Source organism: Dipodomys spectabilis, unplaced genomic scaffold, assembly GCF_019054845.1.
Source record: "Dipodomys spectabilis isolate Male_0828 unplaced genomic scaffold, ASM1905484v1 ptg000089l, whole genome shotgun sequence".
Lineage (NCBI taxonomy): Eukaryota > Metazoa > Chordata > Mammalia > Rodentia > Heteromyidae > Dipodomys > Dipodomys spectabilis.
The window spans coordinates 10,482,777-10,500,953 of NW_024870766.1; the positions used below are offsets into that span (position 1 = coordinate 10,482,777).

Consider the following 18,177-nt stretch of genomic DNA (forward strand, 5'->3'; position numbering starts at 1 on the left):
TTTTGCATCTATTTTGACTATATTGCTTGCTATAAAGAGTAAGAAAATTTATTGGTATGGAGAGTAACTCTAGAAGCTTGAAATTTAAAGTCATTATTGTGGATATACATTTGATGTAATAGATGCTCTATACAAAAACATAGTACTTGTAAAGAATTATGTTTTAATTACATTTTCTCCAGTCTCTGGCAGCATAAATATGAGCTGATTGTATAGGTCTATGAAAAAAATAAAAGAAAAATTAAAAATATTGTTTGGCAACCCACCACTACATAATTTTGAATTATGGGAAATTTTTCTGATGGCAGTGTGTCATATATTTGTTTTTCCCCTATATCATATTCTTCACAAAGAATTTAGGGAAAAAATATTGGGATGGATTGCTGTTGGCAGGGAAAATTAGATTTTTTTTTACATTCTAAGTTATTTTGGTAACATTGAAAATCCTCTGTTAGAAAACATCATTTAGAATAATATATGTAACGATAAATGCTAAAATATTTTTAAATTATCTGTAATATATGACATCAAATTCAGTATTTTTCACAATAGTACAATATAAAAAGAGCAGTTATTGTGCGTCAACCCACACATTGTGTATTTATAGTTACATTTCCCTGCTTTCTTCACACACATGTATTCTCAGTCAAAAATGTATATTGTTTACTTATGCTATTTTAAAATATATTTATAATATTTGCAAGTACATCATACTTTCTGTATTAAATTATGATATTTGGAGGAGATGATTGTTTATTTATTCCCTTTGCAGAAAATGTTCTCTTTCTAACCCAGCATAGTTAATGATTTTTGTTTTTCACACATTTCAGTATGTTGACTTAGAGGGTAAAGTAATGACTTGCTAAATTTAAGAAATTAGTAATGTTTTCAAAACTGTCTTGTATATCTAAAATCTGTGAGGAGCCATGAATAAAGAAAATATATAAAGTGACTAATAAAATCTAGTAAGTTTAAACTCTTGTTCTACAAGTTTTCTGAGAGCAATCAGATTGAGCAAATAAGAGTCAAAGAATAACAACATTAACATTGGAAGAAACTTGAAACTGTATTTCAGTTGGTACATTTTACTTGCCTTAATGTACATTGCTTTTGTTTTTGTGAGTTTCATTAATTATATTTTTATACAATTAAATTTTATCTGTTTTACTCTAAGTTAAATTAATGTGGTGTGCATTTTATGCTTTGAATATGGAGAGACATAGCTAGAACCAATGTCAGCAAGTATATTTTGGAGTTATTTTTATTTGTAATGTTATCTCAGTGACCGGTGGTTTTATGTTCTTTCTAGATAAAAGAATGGCTCTGTTTAAACTGTCAGATGCAAAGAGCTCTGGGAGGTGAATTGACTCCAGTTCCATCATCACCTCAACCTAAACCGAAGACTGCAGCAGCAACCAGCAAATCATCTGGGCAGCCACAGCAGGCTTCCCCAAAGAAGGATCCTGCACCCAAGCAGGATATTGCAAAGGCACCTGAGTCTAAAAAGCCACCACCATTAGTGAAACAACCAACTCTTCATGGTCCTGCTCCAGCTACCACCAAGCAGCCTCCTGTAGCAGAGGCCTTGCCCAAGCCAACCCTTCCCAAAGACACTTCGGTCCCTTCATCTGAGCAGGCCAAGGCCCCCATTGTGGATGATAAACCAAAGCAGCCCCAGATGGTAAGACCACCTGCAGATGACACTGAATCTTTGTCATCAGTGGTAACAAAACCTGATATATCCAGCTCCCCAGTGCTGTCTCAAGCTGAAGAGAAAACCCCTCCTGTTAAAACAGAATCCACAAAACCCTCACAAAGTTTTCCACCAACCGGAGAAAAAGTCACCCCAATTGATTCTAAAGCTATACCTCGACCTGCATCAGATTCAAAAATTATCTCACATCGTGGTCCCAGTTTAGACAGTAAAGATCAAAAACCAGTTGATCCAGTTCCAAAGAAGGAGGAACCCAAGAAAGCACAAACCAAAACGAGTCCTAAACCAGATGTCAAGCCAATGACGAAAGGGTCACCTGGGCCCTCTGGGCCACGATCTACCACTGGCCAAACTACTCCTGCCTCTCAACAGCCCCCAAAGCCTCCGGAGCAATCTAGACGTTTCAGTCTGAATCTAGGAGGTATCACTGATGCTTCTAAATCACAGCCTACAACTCCTCAAGAAAGTGTGACTGGGAAACTCTTTGGGTTTGGAGCATCCATCTTCAGCCAGGCATCAAACCTAATCTCCACAGCAGGCCAGCCAGGACTTCCTTCGCAAGGTGGGCCTGCAGCCCCACCTAAACAAGCCCCTCCCCCCTCACAGCCGCCGCCTTCTCAGGGGCCACCCAAGTCCACAGGTCAGGCCCAACCAGCCTCTGAAAAGGTTATGCCTCCAAAAAAGGAAACGAAAGCTCCTGGAGCTGAAAAGTTAGACCCCAAAGCTGAACAGGCTCCAATGTTGAAAAGACAAGAAACTGATAAGAAGCCTCTGGCTGTTAAGGATAGCAAACCTCCAGCCACGGAGCCTCAAAAGGCTGACCTTCCTGTCAAGCTTGAGAAAACAATTAAACCAAAATCAACCTGTCCTCTGTGCAAAACTGAACTCAATGTGGATTCTCAGGATCCCCCTAACTTCAATACGTGCACTGAATGCAAGAATCAAGTATGCAATCTCTGTGGATTTAACCCTACTCCTCATTTGACTGAGGTAAGGAATACATATACTACATATAGTTTCTTCTCAGATTCTTGAGGGGGACATACTGAACAAAAAGAGTTCTACCGAGGAAAACATTATATTGGTATCTTAGATGTTTCTATTATTTACTTCATGCATATTTTCTTACTAAGAGTTTATTTTCCCTGTACTACTTGGGCACATACATCACACACAAACTTCATACACATAAGATTCAGTAAGCTGGTAAATTAAAATAACAATGATTTTAGTCCTGCAGGCATTAAAGACCTGTAGTTCAGAAGGACTGTTCAGTTTTCATTTGGAAACTCTAACTTAGAGTTGTAATATTCTGTTCCCATGTTCTTTAATCCTTCTGGTCTGTAATTCTGCTTTTAAAAAGAACTTAAGGTGGTTGCAGATTTGTCAGCTGAATATAATCTGTTTCTTAAAAAATGTTCAAAACTTTAAGAAATTAATATTTCTGCCTAGTAAGAGCAGTGGCTCATAAATCTTATGTCTAGGCGTTTTATGTTTCTCTGAGATATTATCTAGCAGCAATATATCAGAGCACTTTTACTAGAAACTGTGGAAAGGAAGATAGATGGATTTCTATGACTACTGTGAAGATATTTTTATAGAGTGTCAAAAATGACCATAAAGCAGATGGTGACTCTCCACGTAATACCATAATGATAAATGTATGAATCTGCAATCATCAGTAGCATATTAGAGCTATTATACTATTTGGATGCTGGAAATGCAGACATCAAATGATTAGTGCTGTCTTAGATAAATGTTTTAATAAAAATATTTTAATAAAGTTACAAAAATTTACAATAATTGTGCTCTTATACAAATTTAAAATAGTTAAGAAGCATTTCACACTTCTAGTCTTCATGTTGGTTAGAATGGAAAAACTGAGTAGATCTTAGCATCGTGTATAAAAATGTTCTACAGTTTGTTTGGCTTTGGTGCTGTTTCTGTGCTAAATAATTAGCTTTAAGAACAAGTCATAGAATTTTTTTTCCCAAAATTTATTAGGTTGGTTTGACCTAGTTTAACACTATAGGAAAGCATTCTGCTGTTGTAAGCAGTTTTTTGGGCATTTTTCTTGTCAGCAGTGAGGACTTTCAATGGAAGACAAATGGTGATTTTTCTCAGCATTTCATGTGTAAAACAAACTACAATGATCATTTACAGCATTTTGGGTAAAAATAGAAAAATTAAATAAACAACAAACCTTATAATTTCTTTCATAATTTAAGAAGACACCTTTTTTGTTACATATTTATAGTCTGGGAATTTTTCCCAATACCACCGTGTTTATTTTAAGTATTCAAAAAGTTATATTCTATAATGGCGATCCTTATGATATCACCATAATGAAGTTTATTGAAAGAGTTCGAAAACTACCACTAAAAATAAAAGTATAATTTTCATATTAAAAGTGGATATTTTTGAAAGCAGAGGAGAGTAACTTATGATTTATATACATATTTTCAGAATTGTTTTTGGATATATATAGCTATACATTGGGATCATTATAATTCTTAGGATTTTGTCAGTGTTTGGAAGAATGAAATGAGAGTCCCTTGGATAGAGAGACATTCTACATATTGGTAAATTTTACATGGAGATTGTAATTTGCATTAGAGTCAAATTTCTCAAATTAAGTGATTTGCTCATATATATGAGATTGTTTATGGTCCTATTTTAAAATAAGATTTGTGGGATTTAGGATATCTGCCATTGTTCAGATTATTTTGATCTGCAGGAAGTTCTTTGTTTTTGTTTCAGAGTGGAATAATATCTTGTACACCGAAGTGACTATTATTCCTTGTGATAATCTATATGACGCTTTCAGTTAGTATAAGCCCTGACCACTAGCTTTAGGAATAGTCCCATAGCTAGTTCAGTACCAAGAAATTGACTCAGTTTCAGATAGTTCCTATTATTATCTTACTCCAAAGAACTTTGAAGAAACAGCATTCTGTCAGGTGAAAAGAATTGTACAATGTATTGACATGTGCCTGAGTGTGTACAACCCCACACACATATAGTCATTTGATCATCAATAAGTGTATATTATATACATATATTCATGTGTACTAGTATATATGTAATTCTAAATATTTTTAAATATTGGTCATAGGCTTAATTTGTACTATGATTCCAGAATTCATACGGTAAACTCATTCTTTGTTTTCCTATTTAAGAGTTAGGAAAGAATTTGCTTCCTATTTCTCTCTTGCTTCCTGTTTTCTTCCTTCTCCTTGATGTATTTTTTTCTGATGACACAGTATTTTATACTGGTCTGACTACTGTATTTTTATATTAGTTTTAGAGAGCACATTATAAAATTACTTGTACTTTTATATCCAAAGTGCAAAGACAACATTAGAAGGGATTCAGTGATTTCTACTTATTTTTTAGTAGAAGATAATATTATTCTCTATTGGAAGCTTCTGCTCCTCTTATACTAGTCACTGAGGGAGGCTGTCATTCCTTGTAGGTGCTGCCCTACCTTCTGCCCCTTTTGTGTATTGTTTTTCTAGTGATGAAAAGGAACGCTCATGGTCTGTCATTGTTATTGGCAGTATCCTTCACCTTCAGCGTATTAATGAAACATACCTGTCGCTAAGGTTGCTTCCTGTCCCTAGTGTACAACATCCCTCTCTGACCTGGAGGAGTGCCAAGGGATGCCAGCAGGCCCTGGGGTGCAGCCAGACTTCAGCTTGAGCTTTACTGTTTTAACTCTTTGAAGAACAGTTTGAATAAATGGTGCCATTTATACATTAACTTCCGAGAGCAAGGGGCAATTATTCTTTTAGGCATTAATTTTTGCCTACACAGGGGATGTCTTATCTTGAAAGAGTTTTAATAGTGACAGTAGGTCTTTCTGGAAGAGCTAGTCTTACAGGTGCTGGAATCACGCTGAGGAAAACTGCCTTAGTTGGCAATGAATATACCTAGTGAGTTTATATCATTCTTATTTAATTCAAGTAGAAAAGGAGCCAAAATTTCTCATAGTGAGCATTTATTGTTTTTACTATTCTTTTGTGAAGTAATTTTTATATGAAAATAAGACTAAAGATGAAATGTTTTCTCATTATGAAGAAAGTGTTAGAATGATAATTTTGCTTCCTTAGCAAGATGATTATGTGTGGCTTAAATGATGTAGAAATGTCTGGCATATATTTGAGATGAGGCAATAAATGAGACATTTGAGATGATAAAGACCCAGAAATATGACTGAGATCCCTTCCGCCCTTCATGCTAGCTGGAGTGGCTCCATATCCTCTGTAAAATACTCACAGGTGGCCTAGTGGGTATGTGTTGCATTTCCTAGCTTGACAAACACATGCTTTTCCTGTACTTTAGTAAGCATTTCCAAAGGCTTCCCAGTGTGGAAATGCATTTAAGAACAAAATCAAATGTGCACGTACACACATACACATTAAAATGAAAGACTAAAAGAATAATTTGTAGTCAATTAGGATCTGGATATTGTGGGTTCACACCTGTATATCTAGCTTCTCAGAGGCTGAACTATGAAGAATTGTGGTTCAGAACCAGCCCTAGCAGAAAAATCTGTGAGACTCCATCTTCATAATAAGAAGCAAAATTCACAGGAGGAGGCTGGGAAGAGATGTGAAGGATAAACAGAGGAGGAGGCTGCAATGCCTGATAAGAAATGTACTCATTATCTTGCCCATGTAATTGTAACCCCTCTGTACAGTATTTCACAAAAATAAAAATTAAAATTAAAAAAAAGAAGCAAAATTCAGGGCTGGAGTTACATGTAACTCAAGTAATAGAGTGTCATTCGAAAATGAAAATCAACCTTTTTTTATTCCCTTTCACCTCCCCAGATTAGACATATGTATATACAAAATGCAGGGTATCAAAATCGAGTACAGTGACAACAGGGATATGCCATAGGGGAAAGAACATACAAAGGAAACAACAACAACAACAACAAATAAAATCGCACGGTACATTTAAAACAATAAAGACAGACCTACATTTAATAACAATAAAGACAGACCTCTTGTGTCCGTATCTTGGGGTTCATTTCACTTAGCATCATTTTATATGGTCATTTGTACATGGTTTTTGAGCTTTTTAGCTCATCTGATATTATATATTATAAATTATATATATATATATATATATATATACACACTAATTACTGCAAAAAAGGGAAACCATGGGACGTAAATTTCTTTGAGACTGGGTAATTTCGCTTAATATGATTTTTTGCAAGACTTCCTATTTCCTAACAAATGGGGCAATGTCATTCTTTCTGATGGAAGCATAGAATTTCATTGCATATATGCACCACATTTTCTTGAGCCATTCATCTACTGAAGGGCATCTGGGTTGGTTCCATATCTTACCTATGGTGAATAATGCTGTGATAAACATAGTTGTGCTGGTATCTTTAGTATGGCCTTGTTTGTGATCTTTTGGGTAAATGCCCAGAAGTAAAATTTCTGGGTCATAGGAGAGTTATATGTGGAGTCTTTTGAGGAACCTCCATACTGCTTTCCAGAGTGGCTGAACAAGTTTACACTCCCACCAACAATGCAGTAGGATTCCCTTTTGGCTACATCCCCTCCAGCATCTGTCATTATTAGATTTTTTGATTATAGCCATTCTAACTGGGTTGAGGTGGAGTCTCAATGTTGGTTAGATTTGCATTTCTTTTGTGGCCAGAAAAGTTGAGCATTTCTTCATGTGACTACTGGACATTCTTATTTACTCTTCAGAGAAGTCTCTCTTTAAGTCTTTAGCCCACATATTAATGGAGTGGTTGTTTATTTGAGGATTTGCTTTTAGGTGACTTAATTTTTTTGAGTTCTGAGTATATTTTAGATATGAGACCCTTGTCTGTTGTATGGCTAGTGACGATCTTCTCCCACTCCGTGGGCTTTCTATTCATCTTGCTATCCATGCCCTTTGCCATGCAGAAGCTCTGCAGTTTCATGCAATTCCATTTGTCCATTTGTTGTTTCTGGGTCTCCATTAAGAAAATTTCAGCCTGTGCCAACAGGACAATATAATGGAAATGAACTTTACAACTTTGGGTGGCCAGAGGGGAGGGGGTAAGAGTGTGGGAGGTGGGGAAGGGAAGGGATAGTGGGACAACAACAAGGAAGGGAAGGGTTAACGATGATCAACAAATAATGTACTCATTGTCTTACTCGTGTGACTGAAACCCCTCAGTACAACATCTTAACAATGAAATAAAATAAAATAAAAAGATACGATGGGGCTGAGAATACAAAAAAAAGAAAGTAAAGTAAGCATGAGGCCCTGAGTTCAAACCCCTGTATGCTCCCCCCTACCCAAGTCAGATAGGAGATTTTCACTACTAATAATTAATGTCAAGTAACTGACATAGTGAAGATCTACATCTTAGGTGAAAATTTCTGGCATCCAAGGCAAAGAGTTGTATCTGATGACACCTATTGATTGACATAAAAATTGTATAACCTGCTCTGTTGAAAAACATTGATTCCTGTGAGTCAGAAGAAATTTGATGTTACTTTCTTGTTGAATAATTTCTAGTTAAAATATTAAAATATAAATTGAAAAATGAGAAGTTTTTGTTTCAGCAAATTTAAACAAAAAGCAGTTTCTAGTAATTCTTACTTTTATACAGTTTTGTCACTGATATTCTTCCCTATATGGTAGTTCTATATATCAGTCAATGCATATTGTTTGCTCCTATGATTAAACACCTAAAACTATTTAGAATCGTTAAGTATGATTCACTATTGTATATATTCTTGTTGTCATTGTTTTATTATAATATGAACAAGTTGAACTTTCTTCATTGGACCACAGTATTTATTTCTTAGCTCTCAAGGACAACTTAACTTGTGCTAGCATGTCTAAATCCAGAATCAAGATGCTGGGGTACCAAATTCATTTTGGAGACTAGATGGCACTTTAAATTTCTACCACTCATTCATGCATGTCTTTCTCATCTCAGACTCTCTGACTTGGATAATGACATTTAAAATACTATTTGTTAATTTGGAAGTCTAAAAATGCTATCATATTGTTTTCTTTATTTTCATTCTTTGCCTCACTGGATTCCTAAAATTTTAAATATGTTTGAATGCAGGGTTCTAATTAAGATCCATTAAAACAATTCATAGAAAGTGTTTGATGTGGTAAATTCATAGCAACCATGATCTTTTTCTTGAATTTGAATGGGACTGGTTTGTCTAGGGCTGCGTAAGAAGCAGGAAAAGTACCAGGTACAGTTCTTTGAGAACCTTTGTGGGGGTTAATTTTAATTTGTTTGGGAAAAAGAGACTTCCTTGTCAAGCTTAATGGTTTATTTCAGAAACTGAGCCTGTTTCCTGTTTACTATATTCTGTGTTTTTACAATACAGAAACATGCAGAAACCTGTAGACTTAGTCACTTGAAATAGCTAGGATTTTAATTCTAATAAATTTGCTAATGAGTATATTAAGTACAGATAACATTTGGGACCCATTTATTAATGGCTGCTGTGGTGCCTGGTGGATTGTAGAAGAATTTGGTGGCATCAGAAGTTCAGAATTGTAGCATAACAATGGATGTTTTCTTTTCAGATGAGTCTGCCAAGCATCGATAGGTGAAAGCATATGATTCAATGATAAAATAATGTCCTTACCTTCAAATATAATGAGTGTGAAAGTATAAAGCATACTTCTTCATGTTGTGGAGAATATTAGAGTCATACAAAGCATGCAAGGGCTTTATTCCATGAGAAATGATGGACATCTCCGTGTTCCCTTGGTGGTGGGTAATAGTTCACACTTGGGCTCTGTTAAGAGTGTTTGTGGTCACATAGCTAAATGAACTTCTGGAAGTGCCCACCTTAAAATGTTGCTCCATAGTGGATCTATTATATGTCAGCCAACTTTGCTTATTTGCTTCTGATTTGTTTTAGTGATGTGATATCTGGTTATATAGGGCACTATGGTAGCTAAACATCTATGCATATATTTTACATTCTTTTTCTGTATGTTAGATATATTTCTTGAAACAAATGTTTAAGTTTAAAGAATGAGAAAGGATTTTAAAATTGATAAAAAAAACCATCCGTACTGCTTTATAAAAATAGATAGTGGTCTGGGAAGGTGGCTCAGTGGTAGTGTGCTTGCCTTGTATACATGAGGCCCTGGGTTCGATTCCTCAGCACCACATAAAGCAGAAAAAGCCAGAAGTGGTGCTCTAGTGGCAGAGTTCTAGCCTTGAGCTGAAGAGCTGAGGGTTCAAGCCCAGGGTTCAGGCTCCATGACCGGCAAAAAAAAAAAAAAAAAAAAAAGGATAGTAATTATAGTACTGTCAATGGCACATGAATATTCTTTCCTACATTTATTAGCATCCATAGTTAGCAATTTCATGCCTCAAGAAATATCTTGCATTATTCCATAAGTTTACATTCCCTTACAGTTTTGAAATTAAATATTAACATAAGTTTTATCAACAACTTACATTTCTTTTTTTAATATTGCCTATTTATATATGTTGCTAGGTTATTTCTTTGCTCAAAGAAGTCTGTGTATTGCTTAGATAGCTCAGTTTTTTGTTAATCTATCTTGAGATAAATTTTTATTTATCTAGCTCCTGTTAATATTCTTTAGGAAATTTATGTCCATGCATATGACTTTGTTTTCTATTCAATGAAGTTTTTAAATATTTCTCCATGATTACCTATTTGACTAAAAAGGTCTTTTTCACATTTATTTGTAAAAAAAAAAAAAAGCTCTGCATGTTTCTTCATAAACATCTGTAATTTTATTATTTACATAGATTGGCTCTTAGTTAATCTTGTTTGAGGTATATATATAGTGAAAAGTCTATAATTTTAGATATTCTATATAACTAAATGCTTGACCTCATATCATGTATCAAGTAATTCATTCTTTCTCATTTTGATTTATGTTGATAATTTCAATAATTAAATATCAATTTTGATAGCAGTTGTATTCTAGTGATAGAGCAATTTAAGAGATTTTCACTTAATGCATTTACAGGTTTTCAATTTTAGAAAACAATATAATAAAATTATAGTAGTTGAGGAAAATTATAGTTCAGTGATGGTTGTGAAGTTACTTTTTAACATGTTTGTTGTTTGGCGATCAACAGGGGGATACAGTTTTTGAACTAAGATAAGGAGTACATTTCTTTTTGAACAGTGCTCCCCCTCCCCACTCCTCTCCTCCCTAAGTTTTAAAGTTCACTTCCAACATAATGTCTAGAGAATATCATTGTTGCATTAGTTCATCCTTTGTCCTGCTGTTTCTCTGGGAATCCCTTTCCCTTCCCCAAATCAGATAAACTTATATACAAGACAAAAGGTTACAGAAAACTGAAACAAAAAATAATAAAAATAACTGCAAACAGACTCAAGTGGTAGAGTGCTAACCTTGAGCAAAAGAAGTTTAGGGATGGTGCCCAGGCCTTGAGTGCAACCCCCAGGACTGGCAAAAAAAAAAAAGTGAGGTTAATTTTAAATCCAGGAATTAAATTTATATTCATTTAGCATACAACTTTAATCATGTCAGAGGAGCATTTATTACACATTTCCCATCCATTTTTAGTTTACCATTTTATACCCTCATAAAGAATGATCTTTTTAAGAAACACTATATATTGTCATTTTTCTGATCTTCTAAAAGGACTTTCTAGTAATTTTTCTGTTGTACCTGCTAAAAATAGAACTAATTTATCTGAACCACACTTTCAAAGGAGAGATAATTAGAACATTGAGTAAACAATACATTGAGTAAACTACGAAAATGTTGTTTTATACTTTTTACAGTTTTTGTTACTGTCTGGACTTCAAGGATTTAATATATGTCACACATTTTTTGTTCATTTTTGGTTTACTCATTAGTATACTGCCATACATGAGTATCAGAAAAATAACATTCTTCAATAAAACATTCTCACAAAAGTAATTATGTAGACACTGTAGACACTAAGACTCAGAAGTGAGTAGTGTCAGCTAAGCCATCAAGACAAAAGAATGATCATGTCATGACTTTTATAAATGAAATCTTTTATTTAAGAGTCTTGCTCATTTATCAGGATACTAAGCCACCTACAGTCACTATTCTTATGAAATTGTAATGCACATAATGACATTTGCTAACTCATAATAACTAATAACATGGTTACAGGTTGAACAATACAGGAAAGTTCTTTTATCAATTTTTCCCAAAAGTATATTTGATTAAAGTATATCCCTGGAGATCTTGAATTGAAAACATGTTCTTTTGTCAAGGAAGTTTGTAAAATATTAAATGTTTAATTCTACATATTGATTTGAGTTGTGTATGTTAGTATAGTAGACCTATAAAAAATCTTTTTTTCTTTTTTATTGTCAAGGTGATGTACAGAAGGGTTACAGTTTCATAAGGAAGTTAGTAAGTCATTTCTTATCAAACTTCTTAACCCTTCCCTCATTTTTCTCCAACTTTCCCTCACTCAACTAAGGAATCCTTTTCTAAAATTTAGTTTTATTGTCAAGGTGATGTATACAGGGTTACAGTTACATACATAAGGTAGTGAGTCTATTTCTTGTTGAATTTGTTACCCCCTTCCTCATTTTTCTCCCACTTTCCAGCCCCTCTCCCCCGCCCCCACTCCCCCTCCCCCCCCCTCCGCCAAGATGTACAGTTCATTTCCCACATTTGTCTTGAGAATATCGCTGTTGCCTTGGTTCGCCCATTGTCTCACTATTTTCTTGTTCCTCTTCCCTTCCCTAATTCAGATAAACACATATACAGTACCCAGGGTACCAAAATCAAATACAGTGGCAACAAGGGATAAACCATAGTGGACAAAAAACACAAAAGAAAATAATATAAATTACATAAGTGAAGTAAGCCAGACCTAAAGAAACATATATCCTATGATTTCCCTCATTTATAATAATCAGTATATATCTAGGATAGTCCTAGCAGATGAGTAGAATAGCTCAATAGCTATGTGCATATGACCATATAAGATGATGCTAAGCAAAATGAATTCCAACTTTGTTGTTGCTGTGTATATTGTACTAGAAGAAATTTTAAATCATAGATAATTTTTAAGTATAATAATTTTTGTTGTCATTTGGTAGAATTAGATTTCTAGAAGAGATTTGTTGGGAAAGCTAAAGTAGAGGTAAGTTTCAAAAAATATTGTCATTATGGAAGAACAGAGAGATTTTCTTAAGATGATGAACAATTAGACCATGTATGTTTTGCAATCAAACCATGTCTGTTTAAAAACAGAATAGGAACAGATGAGAGAAACCTTCCTAATTAGATTAAGTAACACTGTTCAAGATGAATCATATGTGCATATAAACTAATGTGAGAAAAATTATACTTAGATTATGTGTATCACCATAGCTAATTAAGAACAGTGATTCTTTACAAAGGCAGTTGACATCCCAGAAGACTCTCTTCAATGGTTGGGGTTGCTCTCGATTGATCTTTTATTATCTTATGGAAATAGTAAGTATTCTGGTATCTAAGACAAGATAGCAGAGGGTCCAGGACTCAGGCTCTTGAATTAAATTAAAGTCAAGTTCTAGTCCTCCATTTCTTGGCCACTTATATGATTTGGAGTGAATCACTTCAGATGCTTTCAATAATCTCATAAAGGCAGAAGGTTTTCTGGTCCTCTTAACTGCTGTATGTTTTCTTGAATAATGCCTGATACATAGAGATCCTCAACAGAGATTTCTGAATGCATGAAAAAAGAAATAGTCATGATTCAGAACCTGGTTGGGAGGGTTAGATAAAATCACCTACCTATCTCAGTAATGTTTCAGATACCATGAACTCAAGAAATACTATTTTAATATTAAATTCTTCATTTTCATATTCCTAGATTTCTTCCCTTTTTCTCCAAAGTAATAATTTATACCATCCATTGAACATTTCTATTAGAATGTGCCTCAGATACTTTATACCCCACATGCTACCTATTGAGTCCACCATCTCTTCCTCATGGCCTCCTCATTCATTTGCTATCAGCCTGAAAGGCATTTTAATCCTCAGAAGCATTCTGACCTTCCATCTCCTTCTCATTCATCCTTTAATGGTTCTCAACTCTTGTTACTTCTTCCTAATGAAGCTATCTGCCTTAACTCCAATATAAGAGCCATTCCATCTTTGTTAACCCAACAGATACTTAGTAGTTTATTGGAGGAGATGCAGTTTTTCAAAATTCATCCTCCAAAAAAGTTTCTGATTACTTAGGTTCTGAATCTCTTACTTTTTTCATACAGGTGTACAGTCAATACCACAAGCAATTACATGCATTTTACACACTCCACTTCTCGAATCGAACCCAGGGCCTCAGGCATGCAAGGCAAGTGCTCTACCACTGAGCCATCTTCCCAGCTCATAAACAAATGCTTTCCATTACACCACATCATTGTCCTTTATTCATTCTTTCAGGTGTTTATCTTAAATACTCTTTGTTCCCTACTTCATTTATTACCTTATTTAATGCTTCCTGCTTTCTATGATACATTTTTCTAAACCTGATTTTTTAATTTTTTCTTAACATATCCTTTAGTGTAACACTTAATTTATTAATTTGTGATGCTGTTAAAATTAATTATTGCTTATGTAGATAGAATACAAGTTCTATCAAACACTGATTATTACAGCTGATTAGAATATAGTTGTTGCTAACTAAAGCTTTGTAGAATAAAACAGTTCTATATATTTAGCACAGATATAGCTGAAGACCTAAAGCTGAAATAACATTCAGCCTCACACTTAACCACTCCGTAAGTTTTTCCTTGCATTTATTTCATAGGGTAAAAAGAGAAAGTACGTCTCACATAGCATCTTGTACATCTCATTGTTGCAATGGGTCCACATACAATAAAAGAAAAGCTCCTTCCAGAGTAGATCTTCATTATAGAATTGGGTACAACAGCAATAATAGACCTTCTGTAGAGACTGAGGGATGAGGAGAATGCATGGATGATGATTTGTGGAAGGTACAGTACAAATGGCTGTCCAGATGATATCTATGGAGCCTGATTAGCTTCCATTTCTGCTCAATGAGTGCCTTCTTGCCAGCATTAATTCTCTATCCTCTCAGGGTTGGGGTTATTTTAAGAATTGGAAGCTGAATACATGTAGTGTTATCAAAACAGTTCATGCCACTTGCTGAAAGCAAAATAACCTCTAGTTTGCTTGCTGCAGATGCCAATATAGAGGGCTTATGTTATCATGATACACTTTGTGCTACCCAAGATAAAAACTAATTTTTCTCAGAGTGAAGTGTCACTTCTATGAGAGTTTAGCTGCTTACTGAAATGAGTTTCAATGTTAAACAGCAAATGGGAGCTTTTAAGCTTGAAAGGTTATTTCAAATTACATTATATAATGTGCTAAATGGTAATGGGCCTTGACTAACTTGGAAATGCAGGCAGTGCTGTGTTCTTTTGTTTGTGATGTTGACACTGCTTCTATTTTTACTTAGTTGATGAGCTTTTCTCCATGACTGTGTCATATTAATATGAATGCTTTTTTACATATGAAAAGAGCAAACTATCAGTGAGATTTTTGAAAAGAGTTTTATTGGGAGAAACTTTATTGTGGAATTGCTTAAAATGAGTATACTCGAAAGCCTTATAAAATTGCCCTCAAGTGATTATTAATACAGCTATGTTGACATGAAAAATGCTGAGCCACTTCCAAATGGCCAAATTCATGTCAAATAGAGTCTGAGATTTAGTTTCCTTTCTCATATTTAAGTGAGTTCTTTCCACATTAGTACTTTAAAAATTTTTAAGAGTAAAAGGTTTTATTATTGTCATGACAATTTATACCTACTAACCAGACCACTTCAATGATTTATCCCTAGTTTTCAGTAGTTAAACATACTGTCACTTTTTTGACAGAAAATGTCATTTAAATTACATAAAATAAGTAATCATATAAGTTGTATTTTTAAAAAATATATTTTATATATCTTTAAAATGTTATCCTTTATTCATAATCTAAATAAGAATACATTTTGAAAGTTTAAATTTAAGATATGAGGTAAAAATTGAGTCTTCACCAGTATTGTTTTATGAAAGTTGCCACAAATTTATCAAAAATACCCATTACTAAGGCAACCCTTCTGTAGATCAAAAGTTTATCATGGCATGAGAAGTTTCTCTAATCAGAATTTAAGACTGAAACCAAAATTGAGCTCCAATCTGGAATTTCTCAGTTGGTGACAGAATTTAGAACCTTGTCATTGTAGAAGTGATATCCTTGTTTTTTTTTGTTGTTGTTGGCCATAAGTTAGAAGTCACAGAATTCTTAAGGGCTGCTGTGCATAATACAGTTAAAAAGAATTTTCCTAGTGATGTCCATCTCATACTTTAAATCTCTGACTTGAGGAAGGGGTCACTGCCCTTCAAAAAGCTCACATTTGTTAGACTGAACCTAATTAAATAATATATCTTTGATTTACTTAGAAGCCAACTCTTTATTAACTGAAACATGACATGGTATCTCATCATATGTACAGTTTCCACCAACACTTGAGGGGAGATAGTTAAGCAAAGTATGCATACTAGAAAACAGAAGTTCTCTAAATGGTAGGTCTGCAATTTAGAATTCTGTTAACAAGGACAATTAAGTGATTTGATTTATCAAACATTAAAATTTGTAAGGAAAATATCACCTATTTAATTGATCTTGTCATAGGAACATATTTTCAGTTTCCAATAACAAAATACTTCAGACGGAGTAAACTAAAAAGGATATTTGTTTTGACTCACAGCAAGAGGAATTATAACTGCGGATGTCCTTCTTACTTATATCATATAGTGAGAGAGGTTATGTGTGTGTGTGTGTGTGTGTGTGTGTGTGTGTGTGTGTGTGTGTGTGTGTTCTCCCTTTCTCTTTTTCTGTAGCCCCAGGTATTCAACATGGGCGATCTATCCTGATAACTTACCTAATCTTGATGGCTTCAAAGGCTGGGACACCTGACAATGGGATTAAAATCCAACACCAGTTTGTTTGTTTATTTACTTGTTATTGTAAAGGTGATGTGCAGAGTGATTATGGTTACATAAGTCAAGGAATGAATACATTTCTCTTTAAACAGTGTCATCCCTTTCCTTTCTCCCAGTTTTTCCCTTACTGACTCCCCCACAAGTTGTATAGATCATTTTCTAGTATCACTACTACACTTGTTCCCCTTTGTCCCACTATTTCTATGTTCCCACCATTTCTGCATTTACACCCTTACCCTCCCCTAAACAGATAAACTTTCGTCTAAGACAAAAGGTACAGAAAGCAAAAACAGGGACAGAGAAGAAAAAAACAAACACAAAATAACATAAAGACCTCTTGTTGGGGCTGGGAAGGTGGCTCAGTGGTAGAGCGCTTGCCTTGCATGCCTGACGCCCTGGGTTCAATTCCTCAGTACCACATAAGCAAAAAGAAAAAAGCCGGAAGTGGCGCTGTGGCTCAAGTGGTAGAGCGCTAGCCTTGAGCTGAAGAGCTGAGGGACAGCGCCCAGGCCCAGAGTTCAGGACCCATGACTGGACCCCCCCCCCAAAAAAAAAAGACCTCTTGTTTCCATTTCTTGGAGTTCATTTTGATAAATTTCATTTTATATGATCATACGCACATAGTTATTGAGCCTTTCTGCTCCTCTCCTAAGACTAACCTCCTTTGGTCTCACTGTGTGAATATTTAGAGTCCTGTATAATTTATCATGTCAAAGTGCATTTTTTGTCTTTTACATTCAGTGTGTTTATTTGTAGATTTATAGGCACATTCTATTTACTACAGATGAATGAAACCATGCAACTTATGTTTCTTTGAGTCTGGCTTATCCTGTTTAATATATTTTTTCCAAGTCTTTCATTTCCTTACAATGATACAATATCTTTCTTTCTAATGGAAGTATAAAATTTCATTGTGTATATATACCATATTTTCTTGATCCATTCATCCATTGAGAGGCATCTGGGTTGATTCTGTATCTTGCCTATGGTAAACAGTGTTTATACTGAAAGACCACAACACTATTTGTTGAGAGTACAGCTGTGTTAAAGTTATAGCTTGTGGGAAAATCTAAATACATACTGATAATTTATTGACACAGATGCAGAATAATTTGTCTCCTGGTAAGGAGGAGGATGACTTAGGGCATTACCTTACATGGGTATGCCCTATCTTTTAAGGCTTTCTATAGAAAATCTGCCATCAATTATCATCTTTATTTGAAAGAGTCACAGGTCACAATGAATTTATAGCTCATGTTTGGCCTTAATTAAATTTGTAGTTTTATTGTAGTTTATTAACTGAGTCACTTTAAATTGAAAGTTAGAATGTAAAAATTTTGAAAATTAAATGTATAATTTCCTCTACTAGGAGAGACAAAACTAGAATTTAGCAACAAACAAACAAACGTTGTTTTTCTTCTGGCATATTGGTCAATGATTATAAAGTAAGATTGGAGTAAT

General features: G+C 34.5%; 1 protein-coding gene across 1 annotated transcript in view; it reads left to right on the top strand.

Moving 5' to 3' along the window:
• Pclo (piccolo presynaptic cytomatrix protein) overlaps nucleotides 1–18,177 on the top strand; it is a 280,740-nt gene that overhangs the window by 19,328 nt on the left and 243,235 nt on the right. The window contains 1 exon segment of the mRNA XM_042684701.1: nucleotides 1,310–2,704. Within this exon segment, the coding sequence (XP_042540635.1) occupies nucleotides 1,310–2,704 (1,395 nt within the window).